General features: G+C 38.8%; 1 protein-coding gene across 1 annotated transcript in view; it reads right to left on the reverse strand.

Moving 5' to 3' along the window:
- Positions 1-20193, reverse strand: part of FRAS1 (Fraser extracellular matrix complex subunit 1) — a 436825-nt gene that overhangs the window by 90366 nt on the left and 326266 nt on the right. Inside the window, exons 34-40 of the mRNA XM_079152936.1 lie at positions 18682-18819; positions 16530-16562; positions 12764-12895; positions 9440-9565; positions 7049-7296; positions 702-850; positions 251-413 (exon numbers count right to left, since the gene is read on the reverse strand). Coding sequence (XP_079009062.1) covers positions 251-413; positions 702-850; positions 7049-7296; positions 9440-9565; positions 12764-12895; positions 16530-16562; positions 18682-18819 — 989 coding nt within the window. The remainder of the gene's footprint in view (positions 1-250; positions 414-701; positions 851-7048; positions 7297-9439; positions 9566-12763; positions 12896-16529; positions 16563-18681; positions 18820-20193) is intronic.

Consider the following 20193-nt stretch of genomic DNA (forward strand, 5'->3'; position numbering starts at 1 on the left):
GCACAGTATCTAGCACATAAATATTTGTTGACTGACTCATGTGGATAGAATGATTTGAACTTTTAGACCTAGCTATTTTCATACTTTTCGAAAAACTTGGGATTGAAAACCATGCATTTCCTGACATTATGGCCTAGATATTTTGGGGGAAGAAGGCAGCAACCAACGCAGGCAGAAGTCCTCTATTTATATCACCCAGGACTCCAGCTCCCTACGGCACTCACTGCTCATTGATCTGAGAGTTGTTTACCGTGATGAGGTCAGCAAAAGCAATGACTGGAGGTGGATTCTGGGTAGGAGTGATTGTGATGGTGAATATCTGATTGTCCAGACGGTTGTGGTCCACGTCAGAGACGGAGAAATGGAAGCTATCGGTAACCAAATGACCATCTGTCTCAAATACAGCTGAGTATCTAGAAAGGTCAAAAGAAGACTCAGAAGAATGAGGCATACCGACAACCTGGGGAAGTTGAATTTTGTGTTAAAATGGGGCCAGAAACAATGTATTGTTTAAAGGAATTAGAGAGAGTAGCTTGAATATTTTAATACAATTAATAAATACTCTTCTTTTTTCCCTGCAGTGCTGTGGATCAAACCTAGTACCTACCGATGTTAGGCAAGAACTCTACCACTGAGTGACATCCCCAAGCCCAGTTTAATACAATTTAAAAAAATACAAATAATATGAAGTGGTTACGTACCTAATGTTCTTGTTGTTGATATCCTCCATGGTGAAATTGGAAGCCTCTGAGAGTTCCTCCACCTCAGATCCTGAGGTCCTTAAGAGAGCACCATACATGGGCAGAGAACTTAACTGAATCCAGATCTCTGAGTCGGGGGAAGAATCATCCTAATCAGGCAAATATGAGTCAGGACATGAAGGCACAATTGCAGGAACCAATACTTCAGCAGTTAGAGATCTGCAGACACTTCCTTTTCTGCTAATGGCAAAAGTCTCCCTTTGTCACAAAACAACACCATTTCCAACCTTAGTATTTACTTCTCCTAAACCACCTCTCTGATAATGTCTTCTTCCAAGAGTATCTCAAAATAATAGCAGAGAAATGCACTTTAGGTACAGACCCATGAGGGCCACACAGGCTTTGTTTTGATTACAAGCATCTAGGGAAGAACAAAACATGATCAGCTATAAGTCCTCTACCTGTAAACACAGGTGTAGGCTGCTTTGAGCATTTCTAAGGACAATTTGTATTTAGAAACATTTAGAAAATTCCATTATTATTATTATTTTTTTTAAACTGCTTTCATTTTGGTCCTGGAGAATGAAGATGGGTGCTTTATTACATCCCTAAGCTCTTTTAATTTTTTATTTTAAGATAGGTTCTCAGTAAGTTGCTCAGGCCTTGCCAAATTGCAGAGGTGGGCCTCAAACTTGGAATCCTCCTACCTCAGCCTCCTGAGTTGCTATAATTACAGATGTGCACCCCCATGCCTAGAGTAAAATTTGATAAAATTCTGTAGTACAGAAAGAGCAGAAATTCTTTAGCTTAGTTAATTACTCTTTTTAATATTCAACATGGTAAGATTTTGGATTAAGAAAAGCATTGAAGTCTTGTAGATTTCATTCTGTTAGAAGTGAATCTCTCGGTGCTCACCACTAAAGTGGTACATTGTTTATTGAGAAATAAAACTGGCTTTCTATGTTTCTATATGCACAATAACCTAATATCTTTTTTATTTATTATTTTAGATAAGGTATATTTTGACATATTATCCATACATGGAGTATAACTTATTCTAATTAGGATCCCATTTTTGTGGTTGTACATGATAGGGAATTTCACTGGTTATGTGTTCATAAATGAACATAGGAAAGTTATGTCCAATTCATTCTACTGTCTTTCCTATTCCCATTCCCATCCCTTTCCCTTCATTCCCCTTTGTCTAATCCTCTGAACTTCTATTTTCCACCTCCCCTTATTGTGGGTTAGCATCCACACATCAGAGAGAATATTTGGACTTTGGTTTTTTGGGACTGACTTATTTCACTTTGCATGATATTCTCCAGTTCCATCCATTTACCAGCAAATGCCATAATTTCATTCTTCTTTAAGGCTGAGTAATACTACATTGTGTATATATACCACATTTTCTGTATCCATTCATCTGTTGAAGGACACCTAGATTGGTTCCATAGCTTTACTATTGTGAATTGAGCTGCTATGAACATTGATGTGGCTGTGTCACTGTAGTGTGCTGATTTTAAGTCCTTTGGGTACATACCAAGGAGTGGGATAACTGGGTCAAATGGTGGTTCCATTCCATGTTTAATAACCAAATATCTTAATGGGCAGCTTCCTCTTTCTTTAAGAATATTTTTGGAAGTATCTAGGTGACAGTCAACATCTTTGAAAGTTTCCCTGGGTCATTTGTCTTTTAAAGCAGTTGAATGTGAAAATGGGGGAACTTTATACTTTATCAGGGAAATAATAAAAAACAAACATTGCATGGTCAGTTTTACTTTCAAATGCAAATTTTCACATCTATGTTGCCCAGCTAGGTGGGAGATGGGATCAGGACTGTGAGCACAGACACCTGGTGATCCAGAGACAGGGTATTTGAGTCCAGGCTCATTTCTATCTCTAAGGGCCTTTTTAAGTTAGCGGTTCAGAGCCTCAATGTGAGATCACAGATTTTCCTTATCCACTGTCACTAGCAAGAAAGGAAACTAAAATTTATCAAAGCTGCACAACTTCAGAAAATTTTCCCTAAATTTATAGTCTTTCAAAGTGTCTTTATTTCCCCACATGAGTTACCAAATAGAATATGTCGGTTTTCAAAGGAATACTTCCTAATATTATTCATTCATTCTGAGAGAGAATTTTTAAAAGCCAGCTGAGTTTTAAGTTATTGTCTTCTGAGATGGTGATGAACTACAATAAGGGCAGAGCTCCTCACTCTTGATTAGAATGAATAGCTTCTAAATCCCACTTTGGCAAATTCGCAAAGAAATGCTTATTTCATATCAGGCAATCTTATTATGTTTCAATTCTCAAATGACTGCTGGGTTTAAAAGAGTTAGAAATCTGCTAGACTTTTTTTTTTTTTTTTTTTTCTTCTTTTTTGGTCATAATACAAAGAAAATCGCTGTTTTAGGATATCCAAGATATTATGGGTGTTGGGTACACCAATATGCTTAACAATATAGATCTTGTTCTTAAAGACCTTCCTTTCCCTTCAGGATTAACTTGTGTTCCCATTTTCTTTTTATTATTTACACATCCATGAACCCACCATTCAACATGAGGATTAGAACTTGACCACATTTGCTTATGTGCTCTTTTTTTATCCTGTCCTGGGACCTTCCAATACCCCAAAACTTGTTTCTTATTTCCTTGAATTTCTTAATATAGTTTGTTACATGACTATAAAATGTATTTTTAGTTTTTTTAACTTGTAAAAATAGAGTTGGATTCGAGTCTGATGGGTTCTCAGTAGTAGATTGCTAAGATCCATTCATACTGCTGAGGCTCACTAGTATTCATCAAGGAAGTATATCATGAGTTATGCTATCCTGTGGATGGGCATTTGGCTTGTTTCAATATTTTTGCTATTGCAAATGGTATCACTATGAACATTCCTGCACAGATCCTTTGGTGTATATGTGTAAGAATCCAGGAGTTGAAAGGTTAAGGCAAATGATTATTCATTCACTAAGACAATGCCAAATTCTGGTTGTTCCAGGTTATATTCCCACTAGTAAGAAACTTCTTTATATCCATTTCCTCTCCAAGACTTGATATAAAATGGTATGGTCTTAACATGCTTTTCCTGATCACTAATAGAAATGAATATTTCTTCACATGTGTCTATTGACCATATAATTTTTGTGTCTGTGAAATTCCTATTCATGTCTCTTTCTCATTTTTTGTTGGGCTCTCTGTTTCTTTTTGATCTATAAGAGTTCTTTGTTTATTCTTTATTATTTTTGGTTGTATGTGTTGCAGACATCTTTTCCCAATTTGTTACTTTCCTGTTTTCTGCCTTTATGGCATGTTTCAGTGAATATAAATTTAATTCTAATATAATCGTATTTATCAAACTTTCTTGAGTTAGCACTTTTTGTTTCTACTCTGAGAGATTATTTCCCTTCCTCATATCATAAAAAGATGTACCTATATCCCAAAAGAACTGTAAAAAGTTTACTTATGACATTTAAGTATTTGATCTGTCTGAAGTTAATATCTATATAGGTGTAAATTCCTCTGTTGCCATCTGAATAATGATTTTGTGTAGCTCCATGTGACATGTGGTTCTTCAGTTTCCACTGATCTGGCTTACTATTTCTGTTTTATATTAGAATTCCACGTGTGGGTCTGCTTATTGACTTTCTAATATGCTTCTGTGCTATGCTGCTTTAAAGACTAGGTTTATAATAAATCTTGGTATATGGTAGGGCGAGTTATTCTGCTCTCCTCACATTCTTTATCAGAATTATGACCCTTTGTTCTTTCTTATATATTTCAAAATCACTTTATCCTTTGGGTTTCTGATTGGAAATGAAATGAATTGAGAGATCCCTTTGTGGAAAAATTGGTATCTTTTTTAAATTAAATGTTCCTATTCATGAACATGGCATATCTCTTCATTTATTTATGCTTTTAAAATATCTTTCAATTAAGTGCTATGCTTTTCCTTGTACAAGTACTACTTAGTTTTGTAAGATTTAATCTGAGGAACATGACTTTTTAATGCTATTTCAAGTGGTTTCATCTTTTTAGTTACATTTACTGGCATTTTTTAAATTTTTTTGCTTATATGTAGCAATGCTATTGCTGTTCATTGATCTTGTATCTGGTCTCTTGGTAAATTTTTCTTTTATTTTTAATACTTTCTGAAGACATTCTTCTAGGTTTTCCATATAACCAGTCACAGCACCAACCTTCTCTAGAAGTTATACACTTTTTGTTAACATTTATTCCTAGATACTAAACTATTATAAATGGTTTAATATATTATTTTATTTTTGGCTGGTACATAGAAATACTATTAGCTTTTCAAGATTAATCTTACATTTCTTACCCTACAGACAAGAAAACTGAGGTATAGGTGTTTAAACAACTTGCCAAGAGTCACTGCCTCAGTAAGTGGGAGCTTAAATTAAAACCCATCAACCCTGACTCCAGAACTCATGCCATCCCTCCCCTATGTGTCTACTTGTGGTACCCAGCGAATTCTGTCTATTAAGCAACCATTAAACACATCACAGAGAATCCCATTTTTGCCTCTTCTCTGACATCACATCACTCTCTTGCAGTTGCTGATACTCTAATAAAGAACAGTCTCACTTGCTCTTCTGCCCTATTCATGACTAGACAAGCATTTCAGATGGTTTCTCAAAACCTTCTGGATGTTCCCTGAAAGCTTACTAACTAACATTTCTGGATTTTTTTTTTTTTTTCTATACACTAAGTACAAACTTCTACAGCCCTCAGAGAAAGTTCATATATAACCTAGCTAAGTCTTTAAGAATGTATGCTATGCCTTCAGCAGGCTAGAATAGATCTTTTAGAGTGTTTCTGCTCTGTTGGGTAAATTCAAATTCAATCAATTTTTGAAAATATGTGTTCAGTTGCCAATGGGCTTGCATTTTGATATGCAGCTAATAATATGTAGCTAATGGGCAGGAACTGTTCCTAAAGTCCTATTTTTGTCTGTCAAACATTTTTCAAGCCTTTATGATCTATTGATTAAATCCAAATTCATACATTTTTATGAATTCATGAGTTTCACAGGATTCAAAAGACCATAACCGATGATAAAAATCACCTGTCAATTAAAAAAAAAAAAAGCCATTCTGAAACTCGGGTAGACCCACAAGAAGAATCAGGATAGAATGCAGTTTCTCATCATTTACAAAATGACAATTTAAGGGGAAAAAATCTGCAAAACCAATTGTTCCCAGGTCAACACTTTATATAACATGCTGTTATTTAGGACTAGTATTTTTTTTTTTTTTCGTACTGGAGATTGACCTAAGGGGTACTCCACTAACAGAACTATATTTCCAGTCTTTTCTCTCTCTCTCTCTCTCTCTTTTTCAGTTTTTATTTTGAGACAGGATCTTACTGAGTTGCCAAGGCTGGCCTCAGACTTACAATCCTGCCTCAGCCTCCCTATTCGCTGGGATTATAGGCATGTGCCATAGCACCTGGACAGGACTAGACTTTTATGGTGAGAAAAAGGTTAATTAAAACTAGTAAGTGTTTAAAATGAGGGAAAAATGCAGGCCATTAATTGGAATTTTAAGATTATTAAAGGAAAAATTAAATACTAACAATGATTACCAGATAATTATCCTTGCTTTCAAGGCATTATAAAAACTATTCATGTTTACACAGAGTACCTTTCTGTTTACAAAATACGTAACTGCAATATAAAATTAATGATCATTATAGTCTGTAGCCCTAGAAATAGAATCAAAGAAATAAGATCAGTTTAATTAACTCACCAAGTTAGGGGCAGACAGGGGAACCACCCCCAAGTCCTTGATTCCCCCTGGTCCCCTTACTACACTACTCGTGGGGCGGGAGATGGAGGGTGGATGAGTGCTGCGGCCTAGGGAATCTGCAGAGACACTAGCAAAATGTCGCCTCTTGTTCTGTCTAGAATGGACTCAAAACGGAAGCTGGTGAAAAGTGAGTTTTCTCTCAGGAGCCAGGAAGTACCATTCCCAATCAGTCACTGACCAGGAAAATTCTTCTAAGGTGCTCTTTTCTCAAAATTTCCATTGGAAATATTTAAACAATGGCACCTGGGCTTTTCCTGTTGACAGTCACCCAGCCTTCCACACACGCATTGCTCTTTCATCAAAATTTTACCCATTCGCTTAACTGCTCCTGAGACATTAGAAGTCAGGATACACAATCTGATTCCTCCTAAGAGTAGAACTTAGGGAAGTTGAGAAAAAACATTCTTCACATGGCCATATACCAGCTGCCTCAAATATTCAGCCATGGGGAGACTTTCTAGTCAACCTGGTCAGCAGGTGCAGGGGAGAATATGGAGAGCAAAAGGAAGGACTTACCACATACGCAAGGTGTGACCTGGTGATCATGGCTGTGCTTTGGTTAGGGACAGTGATGCTCAGGGTGGAGCCAGCAGCCAGCCGTGGCCCCTTGCCTTCTGACAGAGACACCTCCACTCTCACTTCTGATGTGGTGGCTGTGAGGCCATCTGTGACGGAGAACTCCATGCTGTCTTCCCAGACAGAGGAACCATCATGGATATACTGCAGAGCGTTTTTCTTAATATCATCATATGTGAAAGTGTCACCTTTAAGAATAGAACAAATTATAAAACCAATTACTTCTGGGAACAGTGCTTCTCATTTATATAGCACCTTTGTTCTCAGGATTTCAAAGTACATATAGAATCATAAACTCTGGGAGTTACAAGTTTATCATTCTAACTGCCCACCCAATTTAGGTTCCCTTTATACCACCCTTGGAAAAAGGGTGGGTTAGTCTGTCCTTCCTCATGTCTCAAGGTGAGCAGCAAGTGAACAAGGTAGCTAATTCCTCTGGTGGTAACTCTAATTTTGTAGAACCGTTCTTAATCATATTGAAATAAAATCTACCTCTAGACTGATGATTCCTAGTTACAGAAAAATAAAGAACAGGCTGGGCACAGTGGCACATTCCTATAATCCCAGAAATTTGGGAGGCTGAGCCAGGAGGATCACAAGTTTGAGGCCAGTGTGGGCAACTTAGCAAGACCCTGTCTCAAAATATAAAAATAAAAATTAAAAAAGCACTGTGTTTGTAGCTCGGTAGTAGAGCATCTTTGGGATTAATACCCAGGACTGATAAATAAATAAACAAATAAATAAATAAATGAATGAATGAATGAATGAATAAAAAAAAAATAAATAAATAAATAAAAGAAAAGAAGAACAAATCTGAATTTTTCATGACAGTTCTTCTGGAATCTAATCCTATATTGAATTAAAAAAAAAAACTTAAGAAAACAGATTATGATTTTCGGGCCTATAAGAGAGTGTCATTTAATTGGTGATATATAAGAATTTCTTAAATTAAAAATTAAAAAATATACTTGAAGTTTGAAATTCTGCATGGTCTAGAGTACTAATTCATAACAGATTAGACAGATGTGGGAAGAAAGCTTCAAGTTCACATGTATAATGGGATTTAATCAATTTAAAATTTATATTTTAAGCTCCAGGATTTCTTGGCATTTTAAAATAATGTTTTAAAACATTAATAAACAAATATTAAAGGCTCTCAAATCTGGTCATGGAACTCTTTCAGGAGAAGAGACTCTAAGTGCCAAGGGCTCTGATAAGTCCACAGAACTCAGCCAAGGAATTGGTCCTCTAGAAGGTTATTTTCAGATTGATTTTTGACTCTCATAACTGAAGATTATTAATAATTCTAAGATTGAAGAATTAACTCATTCTGTATTCATCTTCTAAGAAGCCTTCTCTTTCAACAATGTGTTACTAGTGCTAGTGGTATGATGTCTAAGAAAGGAAATAAAACATTTTTATAAACATCTTTAGCTCTTACATATTAATTACACAAAGTAGGTGACAGGTAGGGTTAAAGAAACAGGACAATGACCATGATACCTCTAATGTAGTCCCTTTGGGATGGTTCAAATCTGTTCTAACCACATTTCATTTGTTGAGTAAAATTTTAAAAGTCTACCTTTGTATCTACCACATGCTGGTAGTTGTTCTTAAAAATTCAATATACCTTCAAGGGCAAAGATTTGTCTTACCAGGGATATTTAGAAGCAAGCATTACTATATCTCCAAAAGGAACCACATCAAGGTTTGAGAAAGTCCAGAGGGTTGGGATAAGATGACATTTCAAAATGACCACTTTGGAAGGGATAATATTCACTTTGATATGTAAGGGCTGACCATTAAAAAGTAGATTTCATTGTGTTCTTTGTACTTTCATGTGTTTCTTAAAAGCTGTTCTTATCATCACACTATTATATTGCTTAAGTAATACTTCAAAAATGTGTTCCTCCTTTTTTATGATGACACACATTGCTAATACTTCCAAGTCAGAAGATGTGCAAACCACGTACCACACAAATTCATCTTTGTGGAGAAGTTACTGGAACTACCGCCACACAGCAGGCTGTGGCTGCTTGGCAGTTGACACTTATATGGTGGTGCTTAAATGCATTTACAAGCTTTAGAAGTCCATCTGTGTCACCTGTGACCTGAGGAAGTAGGTCAACAGCTTCCAGGGTGCGCTGGGGCAATGAGGAATGAGGAATGGGAGCAGACAGAGGAAGAAGTCCAATAGCAGGCCAATGAATGAAGCATGAAAGGAAGTCTCTCCTCACAGTTTATCCCACAGAGACCCTTTACTTCTTTTCTGAGCCACATAAAACTGTAGAGCAAAAAACCTCCTAGGTGGGTCAAGGACTGTGCAGTTACCTGTGGCCATGGGTTCTTGGAACCCAGCCATGCGCTTAAGGAGAACACCATGCTGTGGAGGTTTCCAGAGCTCGAAGGAGAGTCCTTCAGGGTCTGTCTCAGCATCTCTCACTACCAACTGGAGGCCTGCAGCAAAGAGAACAAAGCATGGTGAGAGAGAGTGGATATAATGACAACTTCACACTCTACACACAAATGCCACAGGCCAGGCTGCAGCTAATCTGTAATCAGAAAGTGCTGTTTAGAGTGGGAGAAAATTTTTACCATATACACTTCAAATACAGTACTACTCTCCAGAATTTATGAAGAACTCAAAAAACTTAGCACCAAGTAACCCAGTCAATAAATGGGCTAAGGAACTGAGCAGACTCTTCACAGAAGACAATCGATCAACAAATACATGAAAAAATATTCAACATCTCTAGTAATTAGAGAAATGCAAATCAGAACTACTTTAAGATTTCATCTCACAGTCAGAATGTTTTTATAAACATTGCCAGTCAGAATGGCAATTATCAAGAATATAAACAACAATAAATGTTGGCAAGGATGTGGGGAAAAGGTGCACATATTGCTGGTGGGACTGCAAATTGGTGCAACCACTCTGGAAAGCAGTATGGAGATTCTTTAGAAAACTTGGAATGGAACCACCATTTGACCCAGCTATCCCACTCAACCAAAAGACTTGAAAATCAGTTACTACAGTGACGCAGCCACATCAATGTTTACAGCAGCTCAAATCACAACAGCTAAATTGTGGAACCAACCTAGATGCCCTTCAATTGATGAATGGATAAAGAAACTGTTATATATACACAATGGAATACTACTCAGCCATAAAGAATAATAAAATCATGGCATTTGCTAGTAAATGGATGGAGTTGGAGAATATCATGCTAAGTAAAATAAGCCAATCCTAAAAAACCAAAGGCTGAATGTTTTCTCTGATAAATGGATGATGATACATAATGGGGGTTGGGGGGATAAGGGAAGAATGGAGGAACTTTGGATTGGGCAGAGGGGAATGAGAAGAAGGAAGAGGGTAGGGGTTGGGAAAGATGGTGGAGTGAGATGGACATCATTATCCTACGTACATGTATGATTGCACGAATGGTGTGACTCTGAAAGATTGGACATTTTTTTAAGCTGTCTGTTTTATCTCAACTCCCTAAGGTCTCCCTCCCAGTGATGGGAACAAAGCCCTTAAAGCTGTTCCAAGAAACAGCCCCAAACAAAGAGTAAAAGGGTAAATTGAGCAAGATAGTGCTCAGACAGTTAAGATATATAGGATATAAGATTACCAGAAACTGTTGACCAGAATCTATGCCCTGTTGTAAAACATTGTGAAACATGTTGTATGTTATCAGCAAACCCAGACCCCCTTTGGAATTTCCCAGCGGCTTTGTTCCCCTTTTCCCTTCCGTGTGCGACCCCTCCCGATGTGTGGTTTCTGCCTTTATAAACTTGTAAGATTTTCTGCTAGGGACTCGACTCCTCCACTCCTGTGTGAGTCACAAGTTGGGTCCCAGCGCACTGGAATAAAAACCTCTTGCGGTTTGCATCAAGTGACGCCTCCTGCGGTTGATTGGGGTTGCCGTCAATCCGTGGGACAGAGTTGGGGTCTCCTTTTTGGGGGTCTTACAACTCTACATCGTGTATAACCAGAGAAATAAAAAGTTGTACTCCATTTGTGTACAAGGAATCGAAATGCGTTCTGCTGTCATATGTAACGAAATAGAACAACAACAAAAAATTGCTGTTTAATTCCAATCCAGCACAAGAGTGAAGACTGAGACCACAGTCAATTCACAAACTGCATCATGTAGGTTCTTCCAAAATTTACTTACAATTAGGTAGTTCTGAATTCAGAACACTTTCTTCCCCTTCCATACAAGTGAGGGCATGCACAGAGGAAGGTCACGAGTAGATTGGTCCTGTCCAGCTGAGGTAGGCTTTCTTTAGAAAATACTCCACAATCTAAAAATGCTTAGCATTGTCTCTTCCTTTCTTATTTTCCTGAATCTACCAGAAGAGCCAAGTTTAATGATGGCAGCTATGCCCATCATGAAAGTGAGGATACAGTAAAAGTGACATTTGTCTTGGTTTAATGGCTTGTTTAAGAATTTGATGACAACTTTTGGCTCAAAACCCACATGGAAAAAACAGGAAAATTAATTTTGGGACAAAAGCCACATGGAGAAACTGCGTAGGGATCTATATAGATCACACCTAACAAAAATCATTATCTATTGTTTGCTAGTAAAATGTCCTTGGTAGAAGAATACATAAACTCCTAAAGAGTAAGGATACTAAAAACTAAATTAAAATATGTATGAAGTAACTGGGAATACTAACTTTTCACAGCTTCTGAAGGTTATTGTGATCTGTCATTTCTCCTCTTCCTCCTCACTTTCTAAATAAAAAACCAAGAGCGGTCATTGAAACCCGTTCCCTTCTATTCTCCTCTCTGCTCTGTTACTTTATATTTTAGTGACAACAACAAATCAAACTCCGGGTGACTGGGAAATAAATTCTGTGTTGCATTCCATCACAAGCGTGGGCCTTACAAGGGTGTACTTCCCTCTCTCTCGGTGCTGCTTCTATTTGCATAAGAATGGGCAGGAGGAAGTGAGGCTGGGGGACAAAAAGGACAGTGTAGATAATAAATAATTGGGTCTGATTAGAAAGATGGGGCTGGCTGGAAAAGAAAGGAAAACAAATGCTGACATCTCCAAAGCCCACCTCCCCCACACACACACCTCCTCCAACCTGTTGCTAAGGTTACCTGCCCTACGAATTGTCCCTCCCTGCGGGAATTGTAGGCGTTGTTATTTAAAGTGTCCTAGGTTGGTCCTTTCCTACCTACTCCTGGGTGGCTTCCTTCCTGCCCTTGGAGCACTCCGCCATTTGGTCCACCTTTGCTCACATGTGCGGGATGGGGAGGAGAGAGGCAAGACGGGGGAGGAGGGCATTAGAACAAGGAATTCTAACATGAATAAAAGGGGCAGGACACCCCCACTTCCCAGCTCTGGGACCGCTTCTCTGCAGAGAAGTCTGTCTCTGTACTATCGTTTAAATAAAACTTGCTTTCGAAGCTTGCCTTGGCATTTCTCAGGTGTTCACTCTTCACCTTGGCCCTTTACAATCAGCCCCAATTGATTCTCATCACCCTCGGTATCAGAAGGATACAGGTGTGAATGCTCAGAACTTCCGGAGGAGGAGGCCACCACTTTCCGGCAACCATCAAGAAGTTTCAAGAGGAACTGCTGCTGAAACACAATCCTATCTCCAGAGCCACGTTTCTTGCAGGCTCCCGGTTCTTACCCATGGAAGTGCGGCCTCCTGGGCTGACCCGGAGCAGGGGAGCTGTGACCTGGAATGCTGGTGGTTGTCCATCCGTGGGAAGGAGGTGAATGGTGAGGGCCATCTCTGGACTAGTGTGCTCCCCGTCTGAAACTAGGAAGCGTGAACACACACATGCAGACAAGTGTTAATCAACTTGTAGCCTCGTCATCTTCGGGATCTTTCCACAAATACAAAGCTAGAAGCTTTTTAAGATTACCTTAACAATGAAGAGATACTTATAAATGGAAAAGTGAATAAGCAAGATATTGTGAGCTATTCTAACAAAGCCTTTTCTATGGATAAGAAAAAGGATAAAGGACTTTAAGTACAAAGTCATTTTAAGAGAATATTTTCACAGCAAATTGATTTTGATAAATGTTAGTGGAAAGTAACACAAAATATGGACTCTTAAATTATGCTGGTAAAGGCTTTTATTTATGGAACTTTTTTCATTAAATTCATTCCCCTAATATTCTAAAAAATACTTTGTCTTAAGAACTCTCTTTTAGAAAGGACACACTCTATTTCATTAGAAAATAATTTTTTGAAAGGACAGAAAATCATCATACAAACGATTTGGGCATTTGTTTGAAAGTAAACAGATCCACTTTTCCTGGTTATTATGCACAATGCCATAAATAGAAGACACCTTTGTGAGAAAAACAGTGACGTAATTCCATCCAAGTGAACCCTAATCTCCTAAAGTAAATGACTCCTGTTTCCACTTTCTTCTCCGCCCTCCACTCTCTTAAAGCTTGGTCTGGAGGGAAGTCACATCCTTAGCCCATCAGTGTGTTTATCTATGGGGACTACTGAGAGAACTGTACTGTTCGTTATTTTAAATGTGTGTTATGCTTGTAGAGGAGCTGGTTATGAGAAACTGGTTTCCTTTCTCACTTTCTTTTGGACTTAGTAGCAAGTTAGTAAGAAAACAATCTCTTCTGAAACAGAGTGATTCCTTTAAGCATCCTTAACGCTGAGTGACTCCTAGTAATGATCCCATTTAGGTTTTAGATTTTTCTCATTCTTGAGGCAGATCTGAGAAGTATAGCCAAATTTTATAAGACATTCTCCATGTCCTAGAGAAAGTCCAGAAACCACCCTGTGGAAGGAGAGAGGACATCATCCACATGGAAATGCAGGTCCTACATGTTCAGTCAAGGGTCAAAATTATTTCCCCTGCTTCTTTGTTTACATTTTATCTCCGTCTCACTGGATGATCAAAGATGGGGACAGATGATTCTTGACTCTGAAGATTTGGGGAAAATACACAAACTTTTAAATAAATTTCACAGGTTTGAGAAATTTCTAAGGTCCCTAGAATCTGTTAACTAAAAATAAAAAATTGCAAAATATAATTTTATTTTATTTGCTATGACTTAAATTGATTTTACTTCTAAGTGGGAAGAAGCACAGGGAGACAGCGACATCCTCATTTTATAGGGACGAAAAGGAAAGGCCCTAAAACTTCATCATCTCATGTTTTAGTTTTTTTGCTGCTATGACTGAAGGATCTGGCCAGAACAACTGTAAAGGAGGAAAGGTTTATTTAGGGCCCATGGTTTCAGAGGTTTTGGTCCATAGAAGGCCGGCTCCATTCCTTGGGGATCAAGGTAAGGCAGAACATCATGGCAGAAGAGAGTAATAGAGGGAAGCAGCTCACATCACGATCAGGAAGCAGAGACTCCGCTCCTTAGATATGAAATACATACCCCATAGCCCTGCCCCCAATGAACTACTTCCTCCAGCCACACCCCACCTGCCTCTAGTTACCACTCAATTAATCCCATAAGGGTTTAATTCACTGATTAGGTTAAGGCTATACCCCAATCATTTCTCCCCCAAACCTTCTTGCATAGTCTCACACGTGAGCTTTTGGGGGATACCACGTCTAAACCATAACATCTCACATAGCTGGTCAGTGTGACCAAGGCATATCCTTGCCTCTATAAACAGAAGAAAGCTGTTTTCCAGCCCATGTTATGTAACTAGAAAATATATCATGCTGTAGCAGTTTCACATGCAAACATCAGAACTTAAAATGAAAATATTAGTAATTCCATGTCTAGCCCTCTCATTAAGAGATGTTTCTGATTTCCCTAAGAAATAGTCAGACTGCCTCTTGGGGTTAAATGCCTCCTCTGTGTTCCTTGCTGGGAACTATTTCACAGCCTCTGCATGTGTCCTGATGCCAGTCGGCTCAGGAACATTGTTGTTCTTTCTCATCTTAGCTGATTAACCGAAATAGCTCCTCTCCCTTCATTCTATGGGCTAATGTCAGTTTGGGGCTGGTTGCAGCCTTACTTCATTATTTGTCCAATTTATAATTCTGCCTCACAAAACTCTCCTAAAGGAGATAGCTTTCTTCCTACTAGAACCCAAGTTTTCCTCCTAAAAATAAATAAATAAAGGAATCTTAGGCAGAAAACAAGATAATTTAAAGTCAGCCCAAAGTCCATCCATTTAATCTGTATAAAAGGTTCAAGGGTCATTTAACTTAAAGTCCTAGAGAAGTTAATTGTTAACCCTTCACCTACCATGACACTTAGTTTCTATTGTCAACAGATACACATAAGATGAAACTAATTACCCCATACTGTGAGTCAGAAACTTGTATTAAATCCCAGTTCTACTCTACCTGGGCAGATGATTTACTCTTAGTGACCTTCAGTGTCCCCACATTTAAAATGCTGAAAATAATACCTATTGTTGTGAAATTGTTATAAAAATTAAATAAGATGATATTTATTGTAAATTGTTTTGAAATAGGTAAAAAAGTGTTACATGATTGCATGAGTTACATGGAGGCCTGCTATTAGAAATGAGCTGATTCTGGAGTCACATCAACAGTGAGACACACTGAAACTGTTGATTCAAGTGTGATTTTTAACCATCAAAGAAAGAAGAAAGGACTGGAAGTCTGACATAAGTGCTTTTCTGTCCCACCAAGACTTTTCCCTCAATGAAATATAACAGGGCACATGGATGGGCGATTGTAGTGGAATAGTCAATCCCATCTAAATGGCTATTTAAAGATGCTATTTATGGCTAACTTTCCTTAGTCAAACCTAAACAAGAAAGCTTGCCCTGTGTTGCCCCAACATAGAAGTAAGACTCTCTTGTGTTGACCTGAGCTCAGCTTCTATTGCAGTGTGAACTACAACTAAGATGCTAAGGTCCTCTGCACGGATTTCCCAGTTTATGCTCTGAGTCATAAGACTCTTCTCTCCAGTAGCAAGGCGTTCAGTGAGTGTCTTTTTTCAAGACTACAAACAACCCCAACTCATCAACTGAGTGTATAGGGAGGACTATGACTGATCATTTTTCTGGGGGCCTTACTTATATTATTATTATTGTTACCTCCATATGGACAAGCATTTAGGCACAGAGAGGTTATGAAACTTTCCCAGAGTAGGTTGAACTTCAGGCCTTCTGGTCCAGAGTCTAAGATCTTAACCACTATCAGCTCTTTTTAACAAATATTAGGATAAGTTGAATTAGGGACTAAATAACATTAATCTTTAGCATCCTGTTAGACATTTTCTATGAATACAAAATTAAGCAATTACCATGTAACTAACCATGTGATTGTTTTAGAAGAAATCTGTTGTAGAAGAAAAGTCACATAATTTTTAAGTAGCTCTTAGAAAATAGGTAAAAGCACTGAAGAAGGGAGCAAAAAGAAAAAACTAATCAGAGAAGGAAAATTCCCATTTTCTAATAAAATTGAGAATAAAGTCTTTACCTGTGAAGTGGAATTTCACCGATTCTGGGAGACCTGAAAAGAGTGAGAGGAAAATCCATATACTAAATATTTTGGGATCACAAATACATGGAAAAGGCACAAAATATGTGGCAGGGATTAGGAAGGTAAAAGTTGTTTTAACCTACATGATCCTGATTTGAGGAATGATCAGTAGGTCATTTGCTAATGTTATGTCAAATTTAATGATGCCAACATTAATTTTAAGTAGCAAAAAGAACCACATAGTGGAATAATTCTATATCATAGCAGTTAGAGTGATTTATAATACATTCATTCAGATCCAATTTTATCAGTACATAAAATCCTACAAATTGGCGAATGTGGGTGATGTCGTATATCACTGACAGTCCTCTCAGGTGGGTCAATTCCATTGTAGAATTGAGTGATGCCTGGGACACTGATTTACACACTATAACTGTGGGAGAGATTTATCTTGTGGCATTTATCCCATAGATTATACAAGACAGGACTCTGCTCTCCCAAAGAGACTCTAGGAACTAAGGCAAGTATAGCAGGTTTGGAAATTACTTCAACCATGGCTGGCATGTTTTCTTTTCCTCCAATCCCAGAATATCTTGAGTTTCTTATAAAGTAGGTCTTGTAAAGTGGGGGCTAGAGAACCATGAACATTTTCATGGGCCATTAGTTACCCAGTTACTAAACACTAGGGATACTCCTCAGAGAAAGGGCCTCTCCATGCCCTTAGAGATTTTCAATCTAATTAAGGAGTTAACATTTTCTGGACAATTGAACTTATATTAAATAGTGGCAAATATCACTTCATATGTTTACCATAGTCAAAAAAGAAACTCTAGGATTATTTAACCCATGTTCAACTTACCACAGAAATCACCAGCTGTTCTATTTGAATAAATCTGCTACATAAAAGTAATACCCTATATTCAGCATGTTATGAGGTACATATATTTTAGAAAAAAAGAAATAAGTCACAAAATTTTTCAAACCATTCCAAGCCATAGCAAGGGGTAGGGACTCTTTCTTTGCAGTCAGCAGCTTTGATTACTGGCTCAAGGGAAGAGATGTGGTGATAAGACTAAAGGCTGTTGTGGTTTAGTGGAAAGGCATGTGCTGGCTCTAATGAAAAACTCAATTATTATTCCACTCAATCTTTAAAAATGTGTCTTCTATCAAATCCTGGCATCAACTGCAGAAGGTCACCTGCATTCTCCACCCCTGCATGAAGCCTTCCTTGAGGTACTATAGGACCCTCCTCACTGGATTTCCCCCATTCACATGCCTATTTATATTGGCCTCTTTGTCAAGTGCATTCCTATCACTACAGTCAAAAAGTTCCTTATAAAAGCCATCCCCTATATCCTAAAACTTCCATTGCATTCCTCTTATTCTTGGGATAAAGATCCAGGTCCTTACAGGCTTCCGGGGCCTGTCAGGTTTGGCCCATCTCTCCCACCAGGCTCATCCCTGCATACTGACCCACTACATTACAGGATCACTGACTCTTTTCAACCTCATCAACTCTTTTCAACCTCATCATGTTCTCTCCTTCCCCAGGGCCTCCACACACATGGCACAAGCCCTTCTTTTAGGAATGCTCCCCCACATGCCTATATGCACACACAGCCTTGGTAGCTTCTATCCATCCTGCCACTGTCAATATCTTCCTGGGGCAGCCTCTATGGAGCCTTCTAACTAGGTTAGTCTTGTTATGTTTAATTCCACCATGGAACATGCTTCCTCCTTTTCAGAGTTCTTGTCTCAGTCTGCAGTTAATCATTCATTACTGGGATTATTTTTCCAAATGCCTCCATACCTAGATCTCCAAACAGGCCAAGAGCAGATCCATACCTCTCTTTACTCACCACTGTATCTCAAAGGCCTCACTTAGTGATGGGTACATAAGGGCCACAAAATAAGAGCTTATTGAAAGTAGGCCTACATGAATTGAATTATGTAGGGAAACAGACGAGATGGAACGGAGGAGACAAAGGCACATAGTGGCTGACAGGTCACAAACTATTTTCAAAAGCTATAAAGCCATCTCACACCACACTGTCCAGAGGACTGTGGGCAGAGTTGGAAGGAGCCCATCATAAAGATCCACAGAGAGTAGTGTAGGTGACTCAGGCAGAGAAGAGAGAGAGAGCATTACCAGCAAAGGAGAAGGCCATGATCTCCTGGAGGTGGGTGGCTGCAGAGGGAGGACGGTACATGATTTTCCCCTGGTTAATATCGTCCTGTGTGAAGTACTGGATGGGTGAATGAGGCTGGTCCCTGTGCTCGATGATACCTGGGTAGGAAGAAATGGGCATAAGCATCACTAATAATTCTCAAGGTTGACATGATGGTCAGAACCACAAAAATCAGCTTTGTTCATTGGTAGGACTCTTTTATCCGTCAGGACCAATTACTCTGGTTGTTCTTGGTGTACTGTTCTCCTGTAATTCAAGAAAAGGGCAAATCTGAAACCCACAGTAGAGTCTGAGCTAGGATTCATGGAACATAAACCATAGTAAGAGGCAAACTACTGCCCCTAATGAGCTGGGACCAGATAATTTTCCATAAGTCACAGATAGGGTACCATAACTATGAGACCCTCCCAGTTGAGTTTCATTCAAAGGTCAAGGTTGCTGAGAGACCATCCTAGACTGGTTTTCTGATGAGGCTCTAAAGACATTTTCCTTAGTCTTCCCTCCTCTCTTTAGAAATGCTTTAATCTCCTTAATGATCTTTGGCAACAGTAACATGAATCTTGATTATTCTAAGAACTGGATTTGCAGCATTCACGAGGCCTATGATTAGTGCTTTGGGGGCTGAAGGTTTGCCTGTTGTTCATAAATTCTGCAGGTACAGAGCTGATGCTGTCATCATCTTTCATGTCTTATTCACTCTTTAAAAGGAGGGCACACGTGAGACTGGGTGTTGAACCTTCTGTGGGGCTGAGACCAAAGGCCATTCTCCAGAAGACAGCCCAGGCTGCTGGTCTGGGAGAATTTCTATTATAACTTAGCAGATTAAAAAAAGGGCAGGGTGACTTTTAGGCTTTAAATGTCTTTAGACTATCAAAGGATAATGGAGCTTAACTTTCATACTTTTACTTCTCATGGGGAATTTGGTAATGGGAGTGTCCTTCGGGGGCAAGTGTGGTTAGTGTCTGGAGAAGTCTTAGAGAAGGAACAGAAAGAACTGTGTTGATAGAAGCTGGTCTCCTTTCTGGGAGGGACAGCACACCTCTGTTGGACATAAGCTCATTAGTTAAGCTCAGTATTAAGAAATCTGAGTGCTGGGGGCTAATGGAAGGGGCCCACCTCCCCTCTGACTCTAGTTCTACATTGCCATGTTCCATATGGGAGAAGGAGCCCTTTGGACGCTGGCAGATCTCTTTGCCCTTAGCACCTGCTCATTTTGGTCTGCTGGCCTTGTCAGGGCAGGCTTGGTCCCTAGACAACACCTATGTACACTGGGTTCTAGCAGGTCATGGCAGAGAATGCTTATTCTGGTGGCACCATGTACTCCAATCAGCTCTGTCAGAGCCAAAGCCAACACAGTATTCTTTATCTTTCTCTCTCTTAGTTCTAAACTAAAGGACAGGTGCATGGGATATGAATAGCTATTATTCCTAAAGCCTCAATAAGTATCTCTCTGTACACAAAGCTACAGATTT

The sequence above is a fragment of the Sciurus vulgaris genome, assembly GCF_902686455.1.
Source record: "Sciurus vulgaris genome assembly, chromosome: 9".
NCBI lineage: Eukaryota > Metazoa > Chordata > Mammalia > Rodentia > Sciuridae > Sciurus > Sciurus vulgaris.